This window comes from Capra hircus, chromosome 7, assembly GCF_001704415.2.
Source record: "Capra hircus breed San Clemente chromosome 7, ASM170441v1, whole genome shotgun sequence".
In the NCBI taxonomy this organism is placed as follows: Eukaryota; Metazoa; Chordata; class Mammalia; order Artiodactyla; family Bovidae; genus Capra; species Capra hircus.
Window position 1 is genome coordinate 51,579,064 of NC_030814.1, and position 16,355 is coordinate 51,595,418.

Consider the following 16,355-nt stretch of genomic DNA (forward strand, 5'->3'; position numbering starts at 1 on the left):
CACTTCAGAGGGTTATATAGGGCCATACTTATATGAACAGCTGTTTACATTAAGGTAGGTGTCTATAAGTTGACCCCACCCTCAAATTCCTATGATATTGTTTTCTCTCCTGAACATGTCTAATTTTTTAATCCTATTCTTTTATCTGGCTCTTATGGGACTTAATTTCATAATAATTTCCAGACTAAAAATGTGTTAAGTCAGGCACATATGTTATATTTTGGGGAAAGGATTGTAAATTAAAATGTAAAATATGGCTGTTGCGTCTCACATTTTTGCTGTAAGCAATGACAGAGAGCTGGTCCTCGTTATTTACAACAGGGGAGAAGAATGTAATGTTTAAAGGTAGGATGTGATTCCATCAACATCTGCAGTGTCAGAGCTGCCGCTTCCTTTTTCATCCCCATGGCTGGCCCCATTTAGAACTGCATTATCTGTCACCTGGACCACTGAAGCAGACTCACTGATTTCCTGCTTCCAGTCTCTCCCTCCTTAGCAACTCATCCTCCATCACACTGCCAGAGTTACCTTTCTAAAATGCAAACATGAGGCAGAGTCGCCCAGGGTAGACACCTTGAGTCTCAGTTTCAAATTGCCTGGATTTGAATCTCAGCCCCACTAGCTATCCACTCAGTCATCCTGGGCAAGTTACTTAATCTTTCTGTGAACAGTTTTATTCCCCACCACGTCTTTAGTGCACATTAGATTTGAGCAGTATTTTAAGTGCTAAATTCAGACTGGTCAGTGTAACTTATTATTACACTTACATTCACATACTGCCATGTTTCTCCGTTTCTACATAATGAAATCATTTTAAATTAAATGTAATCATCGATTATGCAAGAGCCTGTGCAATCTAACCCTGGAGTTTTTCCTCCTAGTTTTATAGCCTCCTCTACATACATCAACTGTGTGACTCCAGAGTTTCTCTCAAGCTTCTGCCTCTGTCATTTGAGTATGTGGTTACTGTTGTTTAGTCGCTTACTCGTGTCCAACTCTTTGCGATCCCGTGGGCTGTAGCCTGCCAGGCTCCTCTATCCATGGAGTTTTCCAGGCAAGAATACTGGAGTGGGTTGTCATTTCCTCCTCCAGGGGATCTTCCTGACCCAGGAATTGAACCCACATCTCCTGAGGCTCCTGCATTGTCAGGTGGATTCTTTATAACTGAGCCACCTGGGTGGCCCCCATTTGAGTATCTCTAATTGGAAAAGTCCATTCTTGGCTCAGGAAATCTGGAGTGGTGATCATCTGGCTTCTAAAAGTTGGGACATCTACGGGGCTAAGGCATAGTTGAAGAGGGCTAGCTCTAAAGAGTCCCAAGCCCACGCAATATACATGCACTCCAACACACACCATGAAGTCGACCATGGTGGAAAGTATTGGAAGACCCATCGCAGTGATGTCTGCAGGTAGCACAATGGTGAGGGGAAATTAAGGATCTTTGAGGTCAAAATTCTTGAGGTTATGTTGAAAAGGTTAACAGAGTATGGTTTCATTCAGGCACAAGGGAGAGACCCCTCCAACTGATGATGCTAAACAAACTAACTGATAAATCTCAATCACTCTAAGCTTCAAGACAAGACATGTTTGTGGGACATACCTATATTTCACTTACCCTTTTAACATAGAGCCATTTTGAGATGGCTCATTCCTTTTAAAGTTGATATTTACCTCCACAGCCTGTATAGGCTTCCTTAGCTTTGCTCACCCCTTGGTACATAGTCCCATTATTAAATTCTCAGTTGAGCAGGACTACCTTTTTCTGCTGCAACTCTAACTGATGGAGCCAATCAACTGTGAGCTCCTCCAGGGCTATATGATATATCTCTGAGCCCTCAGCACTGTTTACTATAGCAAGTAAATTGTAGATGCTAATAAAGTTTTGTTTGCATTGGGGGGAAAAGAGAAAATGAAAAGCCTATTCTTCATTCAAGACAACAATATGGCTAGGAAGCTTTTCCCAAATAGCTTTTCCCTGTGTTGTGACAGCACTATAAAGGTCTGATAGAAGTTGACAATGAAGTGAGTCATATTTTATAGGTAAAACAAACCAGACTTCCTAGTGGACTGGATAAGGTAAATAGGGGATTAAAAAAAAAAAAAAAAAGGATGACTTCTAAGCTAAGATCTGGAACAACTGGACATGTGATTCTGCCATTTATTGATATGGGAAAACTTGGGGAGGATAAGGTTTTTGAGGGACTAGTTTAAAAAAGACATCTGTATTTGTTGGGTTAAGTTTGAGATACCAATAGGATATCCAGGTGGATTTAGCAGAAGGAGTTGAATATATAAGTCTGGGGTTTGGGGAATGGTCAGAGCTATGAATATAACACAGGGGGTCATAAAACCTATAGGTGGGACCAGTAGAGATAACCTGGACAAAGCCTGGGGGCCCAGCAACGTCTAGAGAACAAACTAGAGGAGATACCTGTTAACTGTATATATGGGAGTGTTCTCACCCAAAACCTGCCTGGAGTTAAGTACTGTCTTACTTATCTTTGTGCCTAGTGGTGTTAGTCATACAAATTTTCAATAAATGCTTGTTGAGTTCATTTCAATTCTAGAAGCAAAGAGTTGTAACCACTTAGAAGTCTCTCAGCCATACACTTTGATGATTTTGCAACATTTGCAAACCAAGCATGAAGGACCCCTCCAACATCTACCCTAGAGTACAATACGGTGGACAGTTCCATGACTGCTGGCAACAGACTGACCTAACTTCCTAACCTTTCCTTACCCCCTTTCCCTAGAGACAGTCTCTAAAAGACATGGCCCAGTGGTCATGGTGGATGGCAGAAAGCCCAGGATCCCAGCATGGTCCTCAAGGCTGAATAGCAGGGGTCTCAACGGAGCAGCAGCTACTGGAACATATGGATCATCAGTAGGAATTCCCCTTAGTTCTGGACTGAAGCATCTAGAGATACAAAATGCTCAATTTTCTGGAAGGTTGCATGGGAAACTCTCTAGTATCTTCTTTATCTAGTCATACTTTTTGCACTGAGTTTTACAGCTTAGGATTTATATTTTTCTCACCTCCTTGATCCTAGGACACATTTAAAGATTTGTAAATCGAGACATATCTTTTTTTCTTCTTCTTCTCACCGCTGTTCTGATTGGGTCTGCATCATGCTTCATCTTGGAAATTTAGTGGCCTGACTGGTCTCCTTCCTCATTGTCTCCCCACTATGCCACCAAAACAACCGCACCAAAGCACTGCTCTGCTAGGGCACCTACCTGCCAAGAACTTCAATAGCTTCCTTGTTACCTACTAGGGGGGAAAAATGCCAAACTTCTAAGGATGGCATCCCAGATCTCCCAGAACTTAATCATTTCCAGGCCAGTGTTCCAGCATCAGTGCCCATCAACTATATCCTGGGTTGTAACTGTCAGGCCCCTGTTTCCTCTAAAACAGTTGCTATGCTTTCTCTTTGCTGTATCTCAGCATGTACCATTTCATTCACCCAGGATGCTTCACCTGTTTCTCCACCTGTTACCATCCTACCCACTCCTCGACTTCCAGAATATGCCACCATCCTCAGGGAGCCCTCCTCACTCACCCCACAGGAACGGGAAGTTCTTGCCTATGTTTTTGAAACAAGTGTTGTTTTTTAAAAGGCAATTATCATATAGATGATTGTGATGGTGATGAAGATAGGTAGGGATAAAGGTTTGTTGTTTTTGCCTGGGAAAACTAGCATTTTCAATTTTAACATACTGTACTTAGCATAACATATAGAAGCCTATAGGGACTTCCCTATTGGTCCAGTGGCTAAGACCCTGTGTTCCCAATGCAGGGTTCCAGGTTTGATCCCTGGTCAAGGAACTAGATCCCACATACCACAACTAAGAGTTAGCATCCCGTAACAAAGGTGGTGATTCTGCATGCTGCAATGAAGTCCTGGCAACCAACAAATTAAAAAAATTAAAAAGTCTATAGTTTACAAATAGTCGGTTAAGCCTCTGTCTACAATGTGGGAGACCCGGGTTCGATCCCTGGGTCAGGAAGATCCCCTGGAGAAGGAAATGGCAATCCACTCCAGTACTATTGCTTGGAAAATCCCATGGACAGAGGAGCCTGGTAGGCTACAGCCCATGGGGTCGCAAAGAGTTGGACACGACTGAGCGACTTTACCTTTTACCTATATTGACTAAATAAATGAGTGACTCAATTAACCAAGTATAGTAAATCTCCGTGTCTTACAGTTTATCTATTGTATAATTCTAGGTCTTTTTATATATTGGATTTTCTTAAAGTCAACTCTGTGAGGAAACCATAGATCATCACATAGGTGACTTCCTTTCACAAATACTGAATTAAATAGCGGATATGTCCAGTCCCTGAGATGCATTCTGAGAAGCAAGTTGTAAATATGAACACATTCCTGCCCTCACAAAGCTAACAGACTAAAGGAGGTGACCACACTTAAAAAACAGGGACCTGTATTTACCTGGGGTGGGGTGGGGTGGGGGGCTTCCAGGAGGAGCTGATTTGCCAGCTAAGACCTGATGGAGTCATGAGGGTTGGTCAGACTAAACTGTGTGGCGGCATGTGAGGCTGAGGACCGTGAGAGGAGGCAGGGCAGAGGATGGGGGGAAATGAAAAGTCCTATGGGAAGAGAGAAATAATCAGAAAATTAAAAGACACTCTTTATGCCCAGGATATAAGTGAGTGATGTGGAGGAAGTAAGCCTAGGAGAATGGGCAGGTTCAGGTGTAAAGAGCACTCTGAGATGTGAAAGATACACTCGTATATGGACTCAGGTCTTTGAAGGATTTTAAGCTGGGCACCGACATGAGCAGACTAGCCTGTCGGGAAGACAGCCCTAAATTCATGTGCCAAGTGGTCGGGAGCCCTTAGCAGGCAGCTCTCGCAGGCAGCTCAGGCTGAGCGCCTGACGAGTGCGCGGCCCAGGTCTTAGTCGGGCAGTAACTACTGTCTCCGCCTCCCCCAGGGCTTCCAGGGCAGAGGCTGAGGAGACCTTCCCGAGGAGCAACACGCAGTAGCTGCTGAGCCATCGCACCCAGGAGAAGCCGCAGGAACATGGCAGCCCCTGCTTGAGAGGAACTCAACACCAACAGACTCCATTCAGAAAGGAATAATGTCCAAGAAAGGGCGAAATAAGGGCGAGAAGCCCGAGGCGCTCATTGTCGCCCTTCAAGCTGCCAACGAAGACCTCAGGACCAAGCTCACAGACATCCAGATAGAGCTGCATCAGGAGAAGTCCAAGGTGAGTGGGGCTTCCTGAGGCCCGCCTGCAGCCCTGCCTTGGTGGACTCTTGTCTGCTGGTTGCCAGAGGGGGCAACAACCCCTGCACTTGGGGAGATTCCCTGGGTGTGGCAGAGGGGATTTGAGCACAGGATACACACAAAATGAGAAAACTCTGCTCATGAGCTCTGCCTGCCCAGGAAGCCAGATGTAAAAATTGAGAGCATACTCCCCACCACCCCCACCTCTGGGCCAGTGAATAAGCATGTGGCCTTGATGGGTCCCACCCTCGCCTCCTGTAGTCATTCCCCCTGAGGCATTTAGACGTATCTTTGTAAAGCATGTCCATCCTGCCATTCTACTGCTCAGAACCCTGCAAGGCTGCCCACCTCTCTCAATCACAGGACTTCCCCCACCACATCAGGACCTCCCCCCTCCAGCTGCCCATCATCTGACTCAACTCCTACCACTGCTGTCCCCGGATCACTCTGCTCCAGCCTCTTCACTGAACCAGGGGACACACGCCCATCACATGTGGGCCTTTGCCCTTCTTCTTCCCCAGCCAGCAGCATGCTCCTTGCACACTTCCTGCAAGCGTTAGCTCTAGTCAAGCATCTGACTACAATCTCCAAAACAGAGCACTTCCTGGGTCCACACACTCCCTAAGGCCTGCCTTCTCCTGGTTCATCTCAGCGCGGTTTTTGTATTTAGATATTGACTTGTTTAATGCTTCTTTCCCCCCAGTCAAGTGTAATCTCTGTGACAGCAGCCTCACTTACCTCTCTATCAGTAGAGGTTAAATAAATGTCCAGGACTGAAAAGCTCAACATATATTTGTTGAATGAGTAGATGAATGACTGAAAGGTGATTTCTAACCTTTTACCTTAGTATTATCCTGTAGAGCTGGGAGGAGGTTTAAATTAGACACGTACATAAAGGAGTGATGAGGAGTATATGAGAAAATTCATGTCAGATGCTCAGAGAGCTGCCTGGAACATAGTAAATTCTGGAAAAAATAATTCATAGTAATATCCCTTCCATATCTGGTATGCTTGAGTCAGTTGCTAATTAGACTTAGGAAAGTTTCTGTGCTTCTAAGTCTCATCCATTAAATGAATATGCTAACGCTTCTCTTATTAGAGTGGTATGGGTATCAAACAGAGTCATGGACAGGAAATCATTTTGAAATATGTGACAGGCGTGAGACATTTTTGCAAAGTAGAGACAATCATGTCAGTGTAAAATTGCCTTAAAGAGATAACTCTTTGTGCAGTAAGGAAATGTTCTTAATCAAGTGACAAATAACATATATCCTTACTCTTTTTTACTGCCTCTTCTTCCTTGACTTTACCATTACCTTTTAATTAGTTCTTTTCTCCCAAATGTATCTCTCCTGGTTTGAACAATAATAAAAGCTTGAATTGGCCAAAGCTCCTGGCCCCCTGTCTCAGTTAAGCCTTGACCTTGGATAAGCAGGCCCCAATGTAAAGTTTGTGAAGGGTATTTTTCAGTTTCCATAAAGTTAAAAAGAATGTGGTGTCATAAAACAAAACAAACGAAAACAAAGTCAAAAATGTTTGTGTAAGAGTCAGAAAACCAGAATATTGCCTTTTTCTCTCCTCGGGGACAAATTTCAATTTCTCAGTGTGTCGATCTGTAATTCAGATGACTGAATCTGTTTCTCTATATTCTTGTCTCTCAAGCATCACTGGAAATTAGAATAACCTGAGGGAACTTATTAAAAATTGAGATCCCTGGGCCCAGAGTCCAAAGATTCTGATAAAGTAGGAGTGATGAGGCTCAGGACTGCAATTCCAGCACACAGTCCAGACAGTCCCCGTGGAGGTGGTTTTTTGACTTCGTGTTGACAAACACTCCACTCCACAATTCCTTCCAGGTCGACAAGCTATGAACATTTCATTGGTTTTAACTTTCCCTGGGGCAACATAGCATTTTGAGGGAGGCAGGCTGCTTTAATTGTAGTAACAACAGAATGACAAACTACCTTCTTGGGAAGAAGGCTATCCATCTGGATACTGGGAACCATAACCTGCCCCTGGTTTACAGAGACCAAGCTCATGAGATTTTAAAGAGGCAGAGGCCCTGCAGATCCCAACCCTGCCATTTCCCACATGTGCTAGCCTTTTAAAAGGGGTAACTCTTGACTGGGGACAGAGCTGTTTATCGTGCCTGTTTATCCAGGGCTGGGCACTGGTGTCTAAGCCAGCAGTCAGGGGTCATCTCCCTTTCTGCTGACAAGAGACTAGAAGCCAGGCTCTGAAATGAAAGCACTGCCCTTGTCGTCCACCCTCTGCCCCTCCCCCAGACTCCCTCTCCATGGCAGTTAATTATAATCCTAGCACAGGGGCGACAGCAAAGCCTCACTACTGTCAGCAGCATTCCCCAAAGAGCAAAGGGAATTTAGAGGGCAAACAAGTCATAAAGCAGTTTTATTAAAATAAATACGGTTGTGTTACCACAGGCCGAGGCTCTAAGAGAGAGAACATGAACAATGCCGACACGTGAATTCACACTCTCAGTTTGACTCCAAGGCTAGGATGATGATAAAATGACAGTTTAACCTCAGGGGAATGGACTAGTTAAAGAGTGGAAACCTTTGGAGTGATGGGATATTACTCATTTTTCCAGAAAGACAAATCATCCCACTGACATTTGCAGAAAATACTGCAGATAGAGCAGGGTCACACATGCTGGACTTTATTGAATGTTTACCATCTGTCACGCATGATAAGAACTGCGTTTCCTCCTCACATAATCCCAGCTATTTCCCTTAGCACCTGAGTGACCCTGTGCAGGTTATGAAATACCTGTGTCTTCCTTTGTCGCATGGGATAATAGTCGTGTTTACTTCCTAAGTTATGTGTGTGTATTTTTTGAGCAGATATTATCAGATATGTTGTGTTATAATTCAGTTATCACATTTCACCCTCACTACCATTCTCTGAGGTGGGCACTGTCATTACCCACATTTTACAAATGCGGAAACCGAGGCTCAGTGAGATAAAGCAGTTCACTCAGAGTCACGTGCTTGTTGGTGACGGAGCTGGGTCTTCAAGTCCCCTTCCCTCTCCTCCCAAGTCTGTGCTCTTTTTTCACATGTTTTCCCGTTCTATTGAGATACAATTGATGTATAACAGTGTGTTCATTTTGTGTGTGCAGCATAACGATTTGATAGATGTATAAATTGTGAAATGATTATCACAATAAGTTTTGTCAATAGCCATCACCTCACAGAGTTACAAAGATTTTGCTCTTGTGAGGAAAGTGAAAGTGACAGTCTGTCAGTCTTGTCCAACTCTTTGCGACCCCGTGGACTGTACAGTCCATGGAATTCTCCAGGCCAGAATACTGGAGTGGGTAGCCTATCCCTTCACCAGGGGATCTTCCCAACCCAGGGATTGAACCCAGGTCTCCCGCTTTGTGGGCAGATTCTTTACCAGCTGAGCCACAAGGGAAGCCCTGAAGATGTAGATACTGGGGATTGAACCCAGGGCCTCATGCATGCTAAGCATGCGCTCTACCACTGAGCTATACCCCCAGCTGCTGTGACGAGAACTGTTAAGATATACTCTTTTTGCAATCTTCAAATATTGTTAAGAGGACCGTTAACTATAATCACCATGCTGTGCATTACATCCTCAGAATTTACCGTGTAACTGGAAGTTTACTTTTTAACCACCTTAACCATCTCCTCTGGTAACCATTCTGCCTCTGGTAACCACCAATCCATTCCCTATATCTATGAGCTCTATTTTTTTCTTTAATTCCACATGTAAGTGTGATCATACAGTGTTTGTCTTTATCTGGCTTATTTCACTTGGCATAATGTTGCAAATGACAGAATTTCCTTCCTTTCTATGGCTGAATATTTCATTGTGTGTGTATAGGAGGTGATATATCCCATTTTCTGTATCTATTTATTCATCAGTAGGCATTTAAGTTGTTTACATGTTTTGCCAAGCCAGTGCTATACTTAAAACATGTGAATGTCTGGAAAATACTGAAAACCATAGGCAGAGGAAGAGACAATGTCAGAACTTTTTTTTATACCATTATGCAAATTTCAAATGGAGCAATGAAGTGTGTGTGTGTGTTGAGGGAGTGGGGGATATGCCCCATCCTTCCCCCATAATGCCTGCATTTCCACTGCAGGGAAATGAAACTAAAATATTAGACACAGCCCACTTCTGGTGAGTAGAAATTATCTGAAAGATTTGTAAAGCACTGATAGGAAAAAATGTGGCGATATGTAGGTCATTTTGACTGGACTCCAATCATAGGGGCCAAAAGGATGTAACTATGGTGGCCTATGGTGGAGAGGAAAGAGCACAGGTGGGGTCTCTCTGCTGGATGACCTTTTTGGGCCTGCATTTGTGCATCTATAAAATGAGCAGATTATGGATAACATAAAAGAGCTAAGATCCTTTCAAAATAGTCGAGATTAATCAGGAAAGGAATCTGCTCTAGCTCTTCTGGACCCTTCCCTGATCACCAAGTTACATGACACTGTTCCCTTCATTCCATGTACTCTATCTAGCACATCGCCCTGTGGTGCTTTAATCACAGGACTCTGTACTTATGAAGAAAGTGAAAGTCTGAAACTTATGTCTGAAGTTATGTTATTTGTTTGTTTGCTTGTTTCTTGCCTGCTGTCCCCGCTCTAATGAAATGTATGCTTCCATGTCTGCTTCAGGGACCCGCTAAGTAAGGGAACCCCAGTGTTTACAGTGCTGCCCGACATGTGGGAGACATGTCCTACTTGTTGAGTGAATTATCATGATTGTTTTTAAAACATTCCCCAAAACCCCATGGCATAAGTACAATATAGTATTGATTGAGGCGGGCCACCCCAGGCTTGGGTGGAAGAAACATTTCCACCAGATCTGTCTTTCTTGGACCAGCACTGAGCCATGAAGCCATGGTGTTTTCCTGTGTGTCTCCTCTGTGGACACTGATCTGCTGCTCAGGGTGTGCAGGCACACGAGGGATTGCTGTGAGACGTGAAATCCACCCACCCAGTTCCCCAGGGTTTCATTCTCTCCCTCAGAGGCAGCCTGCAGCTACAGTGAAGCCCACAGTCACAGAGGGGATGAAGCAGGAGCAGAGGACAGGCCTCTGAGGGTCAAGTCTGCAGGGTGGCAGGCCTGGGATGCTTGCTTTGGGCAGAGTCAGCTCCAGAAAGGAGTTTCCACCCTTAGAACAGCCCGTTAGACTGCAAAGCAGTCCTCATTGAGAGCCTGGGACAAAGGCAGCATCTGATTACTATTCTGATTTCACTGAGAAAGAACACAAGTTCTATGTAATTCATTTGCTCCCAGTGACACAGCTAGAGGAGGAGCCAACATGGAAACTCCCATCTTCTCTAAGGCTGTGATCAAGGTGGTGCTTTCTTACTCCACGGCACTCTGTTGCCTCCAGGGTGCTCTCAAAAAACCAGCCAACCTTCTCTCTCCTCAGGCTAGTACTCTAGAGTGTGCAGGTTCAGGGCCCACACTGGGCATCCAGTACTTCTTGCTTTCTGCAAATTTAGTTTTGTTTTCAGGAAACCTAAGTAACTAAAAGCAACAAATGAAAAGAGAGAAGCTTTTATTACTTCCCCAGGTTGTATAAAATCTCCCTTAGGCTGTGCTGTGCTTAGTTGCTCGGTTGTGTCCAACTCTTTGGGATTCCATGGAATGCAGCCCGCCAGGCTCCTCGGTCCTTCAGGATTCTCCAGGCAAGAATACTGGAATAGGTTGCCATGCACTCCTACAGGGGATCTTCCCAACCCAGGGATCAAACCCAGGTCTCCCGCATTGCATGTGGATCCTACCAACTGAGCCACCATGGAAGCCCAAGGATACTGATGTGGGTAGCCTATCCCTTCTCCAGGGGATCTTCCCAACCCAGGAATCGAACTGGGAACTCCTGCTTTGCAGGAGGGTTCTTTACCAGCTGAGCTACCGGAGAAGCCCTTATGAGCCCCACTCCTATGGCGGCAGCCTTTCTCTCTTCACATCTCCTGTTGGAGAATTACTTCATGCCCATGAAAACCCCTGCCAGCCCACTGTGCGTTTAGGTCTCTGGCTACATCTGATGCAGATAATCCAAGCTGAACCTTTTGCTGGCTTGTCTTGTCTTGATAACCTCTCAGCCCTCCTTACCTTTGATAGGCAGTCCAACGTTTAATCCTAGATTTCACAGTAAAGCTCAAATATCACCCTCTTTATCGCAGCAGAATTTACAGTGGCATTTTTCAAAGGCAACACTAGAATTAGGACAAAAGAAGAAAATATAATGGGAAGCCTGGAAAGCTAGTCATGAATTTTCTTCCTTCTGTCACCGTGGAAGCAGGATTAAATTTCCCTAGTTATTATTATTTTTTTAATAAAACCCCTGGGGTAAAAGTGATATAAGAAGTCTTTTATTCAAATCTCTGTTCAGTGCTCACCCTCTAGCCTTGTCCCACCCTACCCCCTATAACTTCTTTGTATACATTAAGCAATGTTTTCCAAGTTAAGATAAGATGTCACCAAGAAATTCAGGACATCTTGAGGAAACCCAATTTTATCTTTGAACATCTCTATTAGGAAAATAGTTGCTAAGGTCTTATAATATAATAGTAGCACTCATCTTAGCACCATAATATGGGTATTTAGGTTTATGTTGTTCATGGTATTAGTATACATTGCATGATAAAATATTAATGTGTAATAATGCTCATCAAATTAATATTTAATATCTACCATGTATTAATAGTTATTAATTGCCCATGTGTTCTAGCCTATCCAAAGGACTTTGCTGGATTATGGAAGTCAGTCCTTTCAACAATCATATGAGAAAAATATCACCAATCCTAGTTTACACATGAGTAAACTGAGGCTGAGGCTGGGGCCCCAGCTTGCCAAAGCCTTCAGAACAAACTAGGAGATCTGAGATCTGCCCTGACCTGGCTCCTGGCCCACCTGGACCCCAATCAGCCTTCTTTATGTTGTGCTTCTGTAGAGCCTGTTCCCCACTTTTCTCATCAGAAATTCAGATGTAATAAATACTATCTATATCATAGAGCTGCCTAGGATGTTAAGTGTATTGATAGGTGTAAAGCCTTTAAAAAAGTGCCTAATTCATACATAGTAAGTTAAGCCCCCGATAAATGCGTACTATTTTTGGTGATGGAGCTGAAATTTTTGTCCATATAACATTTCCACAAGTAAAAATTGATTCTCTCTTCAATCAACTAATTAATTTTTACCTTTCGAAGTATTATCTTCACATTTTTTCATATTACTCAGGGGTAGTTCTTCATCTTTTTGTATACTCATTTTCATGATTTGCATTAAGATATTAAAATCTATTTCTTAGTGGTACAATCTAAGCTATAAATAATTTTCAGAAAATGTTTTTACTACACAATTTTTATTGGCTCTTTTTTTCCTCCCAGATGTCAGTCACATTCTTTGTATCTCCTTCATAGTGAAACTCTTTTCAAGTTAAAAAAAAAAAAGACCGTACCTAGAAATACTGCCAAAAATGACAGTTGCCATGACAACCAAATAAGTAGCCATTAAAAAGTGCCAAAAGTAATTCAATATTTTTTCTTTTTTTTTGAATACTCTGCTGTGATGGGAAAAAATGCCAGTGTGTGTTCCTATTTGTTTTGTCTTCATGCTAGAGTATATTTTCCATACATCTGTATTTTCACTTTTTTTTTTTCTTTTTCATTCATCTCCTCTCCAGTCTACACATAAAAGATTATTGTTTATAACTTGAGAGAAATTACAGAATCACAGACTGGTACAATCTAATATACCTGCAGAGAACTTCACATAATAATTTCAGATCATGAGTATTTCCTCTTATATCCAATATAATATATTACCTTACATTTTTACAGTACTTTACAGTTTAAGATACTTTCCCATTCATTATCTAATTTAATCCTAAAAATATCTCTTTTACAGGTATTTTTTTAAAGTGTAATCAAAGATCCTCAGGATAAAGCAACTTTCTTAGAGAGAGTAGATGGTGAAATCCAAATACAAACCCAGAATTCATTACCCTTTATCCGTCTTTACTACAGCTTTTCATTGTTTTAAGAAGAGCTGCTAAAATTCTCCTAGTAAGTCATTACCTATCTGCTCTTAAGGTCACGATAATGTTCCAAATGCCTAAGGAACATAAATACATCCTGCTGAAATTGGAGACGATAGTTTCCTATCACTTGAGTTAATTTCCCCAAGGTAAATTAGATGGAAGGTAAATTATCAGAGATTCTAACTCAGTGAAAAATAAGGCCCCTCTTTTCAAAACTTACATTATATAAAAGAAGAATCAGCAAACATTTTCCGTGAAGTACAAAACAGTAAATATTTTAGGTTTTGTGGGCCAGAGAGGTTCTGTGAAACTACTCAACTTCATTGTGGCATGAAAGCAGCCATGGGCAACATGGAAATGGATGGGCCTGGCTATGTTCCAATAAAACTCTATTCACAAAGAGGGAGGGGGCGGGAAAGATTTGGCTCATGGGGTACTGTTTGCTCACTCATAGTCTAGAAAGTCCTTCACTTCATTGAAAAAAAAAAATGGAAAGATTTAGGCTGTCATTACTGAAGCATTGGGAGAACTATCAAAAAGAACACAGGCAGACATCATATGTTGGGGGTATTTTTCTTTTATTGTTTTATACAGGGAAGGGATGGATGAGGGCTGCTCTGGGTAACAGTGCAAGCCCATGTTCTCTACAATGTGTGACAGGATATATTATTCCTGCCTCTAGTTACGAGGCTAGCCAGGGAAACATATTGGCTTACACTCTTTCATTTCACACATGCTCTTTGTCTTCTGTGCTGTGCTGACGACCACTGGGTAGACAAAGATGAACAAGGCTCACTGGCGACCTTCTAGGAGTTTTCAGTCAAGGTGGGGTAAGAGAGGAGATGGTGAAGACAGACAGGCGTGCCGACAAAAAGGAAAACAGCATAAAGACAAATGTGGAAGAGACCAGCAGGGAGGTGTTAGCAACCTGCACAGAGAAGAAAAATGCAGGAGAAACGAGCTTGGTCCTGGGAGATCAGGGTGATATGACCAGAGACGGTAGCATCTAGCTAGGTCAGGAGGAATGAGAGGATCCCAAAGGGAGCTGAGGAAAGGGCAGATCAGGAAGAAGAAACTTAGGCAGGCATGAAAGTGTAGAGATTCAGGGTGTGTGTAGAAAACAGAATACTGCCCTATACCTGAGATGTCAAACGAGGAGTTAAAATGGGGCCTGAAAGTCCAACCAAGTCTTCTGAGAGCTGAAAGGGGCAGCTGAAGTGTTGGGATTCTATCCCCCAACAGGAAGAAGCCCTGGCACATAGATCATAACAAGATTTTGCTAAGAGAATGTCAGCAGCAGTGTGACGAAAGCTCGATTCGTTAAATGAACCTCCAAGAACTCTGAAGTAATGCTGTCCAAAAGAAATATAATGCAAGCCATATATGTGATTTTAAAACTTCTTATAACTACAATTTTAAAAAGTAAATATAAGCCAAATTAATTGTAATAGTATACTTTATTTTACCTAATTTATCCAAAATACTATAGATAGTTTTGGACTTTCCCGGCAGTCCATTGCTTAAGACTCCACATTTCTAATGCAGGGAGCATGGGTCTGATCCCTGCTTGAGGAAGATCCCACATGCCACAAGGCCAAAAAACTTCAAAATATTATGGTTTCAACCAATGTAAAAATTATTAATGATATATTAATGTTTACCTCATACTAAGTCTTAGAAATGGGATGAGTATTCTATATCTGTGGCCAGACTCAGTTCAGACTTGCCAGTATCACAAGTGCCTGCTGTGGCTATGGCCACCGTGAGGGACAGCGCTGCTTTAGGACATACGCACTAACAGATACTGGGGAGGGGACCTGGGCTGGGCTGGAGGCAAGACCCGAGAACAGTCCTGGGGAAGCCTGACTCTTTATTTCGCCAAATCTCCTTGTGTCCTGAATCCTTTTAGAATAACCTACATGGGAATGATTGTTGTACCTTTAAAATCAAATATTCATAGAATGCCATGTGGACTTAGAAAATTCTGTTCTAGCTAAAGGTAAGTAAACCATTAAGGTAAGTAAAATCTCAGACACTTTACTTCATAATTACAATTGTTTCAATAAGGAGTTTGGATCTTACAATATTTTAGCTGGAAAGGCTCAGCAATTATTTTACAAATGTTCTAATTTTACAAATGGCAAAGACTCAGTATCACTCACCTAGATATTCCTCCCGGTGCTGCCCGGCTTTTCCCTTTTTCTAGGTTACTGCCTGTGTGTGTATGTGTGCAAAAGACTGAGACAAAGGAACAAAGACAGGCAGCAGAGATGACAGGAGGAGGAGGACAGTACAGGAGCCTAGTGAGGCTTTTTTAAGCTACAGATGCCAGGCCACGCACTTACCTACTAAATCAGAGACGAACTCCCAGCCAAATTAAGGCAGTGCAATTGCTATAAGACCTGTATTACCATTGGAAATAATACAAAACACAGGAGAATTTTTCTTTTCTCCTTGCAAGTAAAAAGATTAGAAGCAATACTTTGTTAAATTCCTCAGAGTGTTGACATAGGTGGGGGAGAGAGGGAGATAAGAGATATTGAAGAATGCAGACAGACACCCATGTAGCCGAAATAACAGCCACTGACCTCCTGTAACAGAGAAGTCCTTGTACTGCAGGGGTTTTTACTGCTGTGTGTGTATCTGTAAAAATTTGGGGGGTGGGACCAAGTTGCTATGGTAAGGAAGGTGAAGTTGAGCACATATCAACCATCTTCATTCCTCACTTCCCCCTTAGCAGCAGTTATCTTCTCTTCAAAAAAAAAAAAGAGAGAAGAAAAAGAAAGGGAAATGTTTTATGCTATCACTTTAGACACCAGTTTTTTAGTCTGATCAAAATATTGAACTATGGACTATCCTGGGTGTCCTAGGACATGCACAGTTATCAGTTTAGACCTCACTAGGGACGTGTCGGAGAAGGCAATGGCACCCCACTCCAGTACTCTTGCCTGGAAAATCCCATGGATGGAGGAGCCTGGTGGGCTGCAGTCCATGGGGTCGCTAAGAGTTGGACATGACTGAGTGACTTCACTTTCACTTTTCACTTTTATG

At 42.7% G+C, this 16,355-nt stretch overlaps 1 protein-coding gene and 1 non-coding gene across 3 annotated transcripts in view; one reads left to right on the top strand and one right to left on the bottom strand.

Annotated features, from left to right (window-relative positions):
• The window catches only part of JAKMIP2 (janus kinase and microtubule interacting protein 2), a 197,617-nt gene that overhangs the window by 122,353 nt on the left and 58,909 nt on the right, over positions 1 to 16,355 (top strand). For both annotated transcript variants that reach the window (XM_005683112.3, XM_005683114.3), the window contains exon 2: positions 4,956 to 5,231. In XM_005683112.3, the coding sequence (XP_005683169.1) occupies positions 5,103 to 5,231 (129 nt within the window). In that variant the 5' untranslated portion in view covers positions 4,956 to 5,102. The remainder of the gene's footprint in view (positions 1 to 4,955; positions 5,232 to 16,355) is intronic.
• TRNAA-AGC lies at positions 8,698 to 8,769 on the bottom strand. The gene has a single exon. It is a non-coding gene; the product is annotated as a tRNA-Ala (tRNA).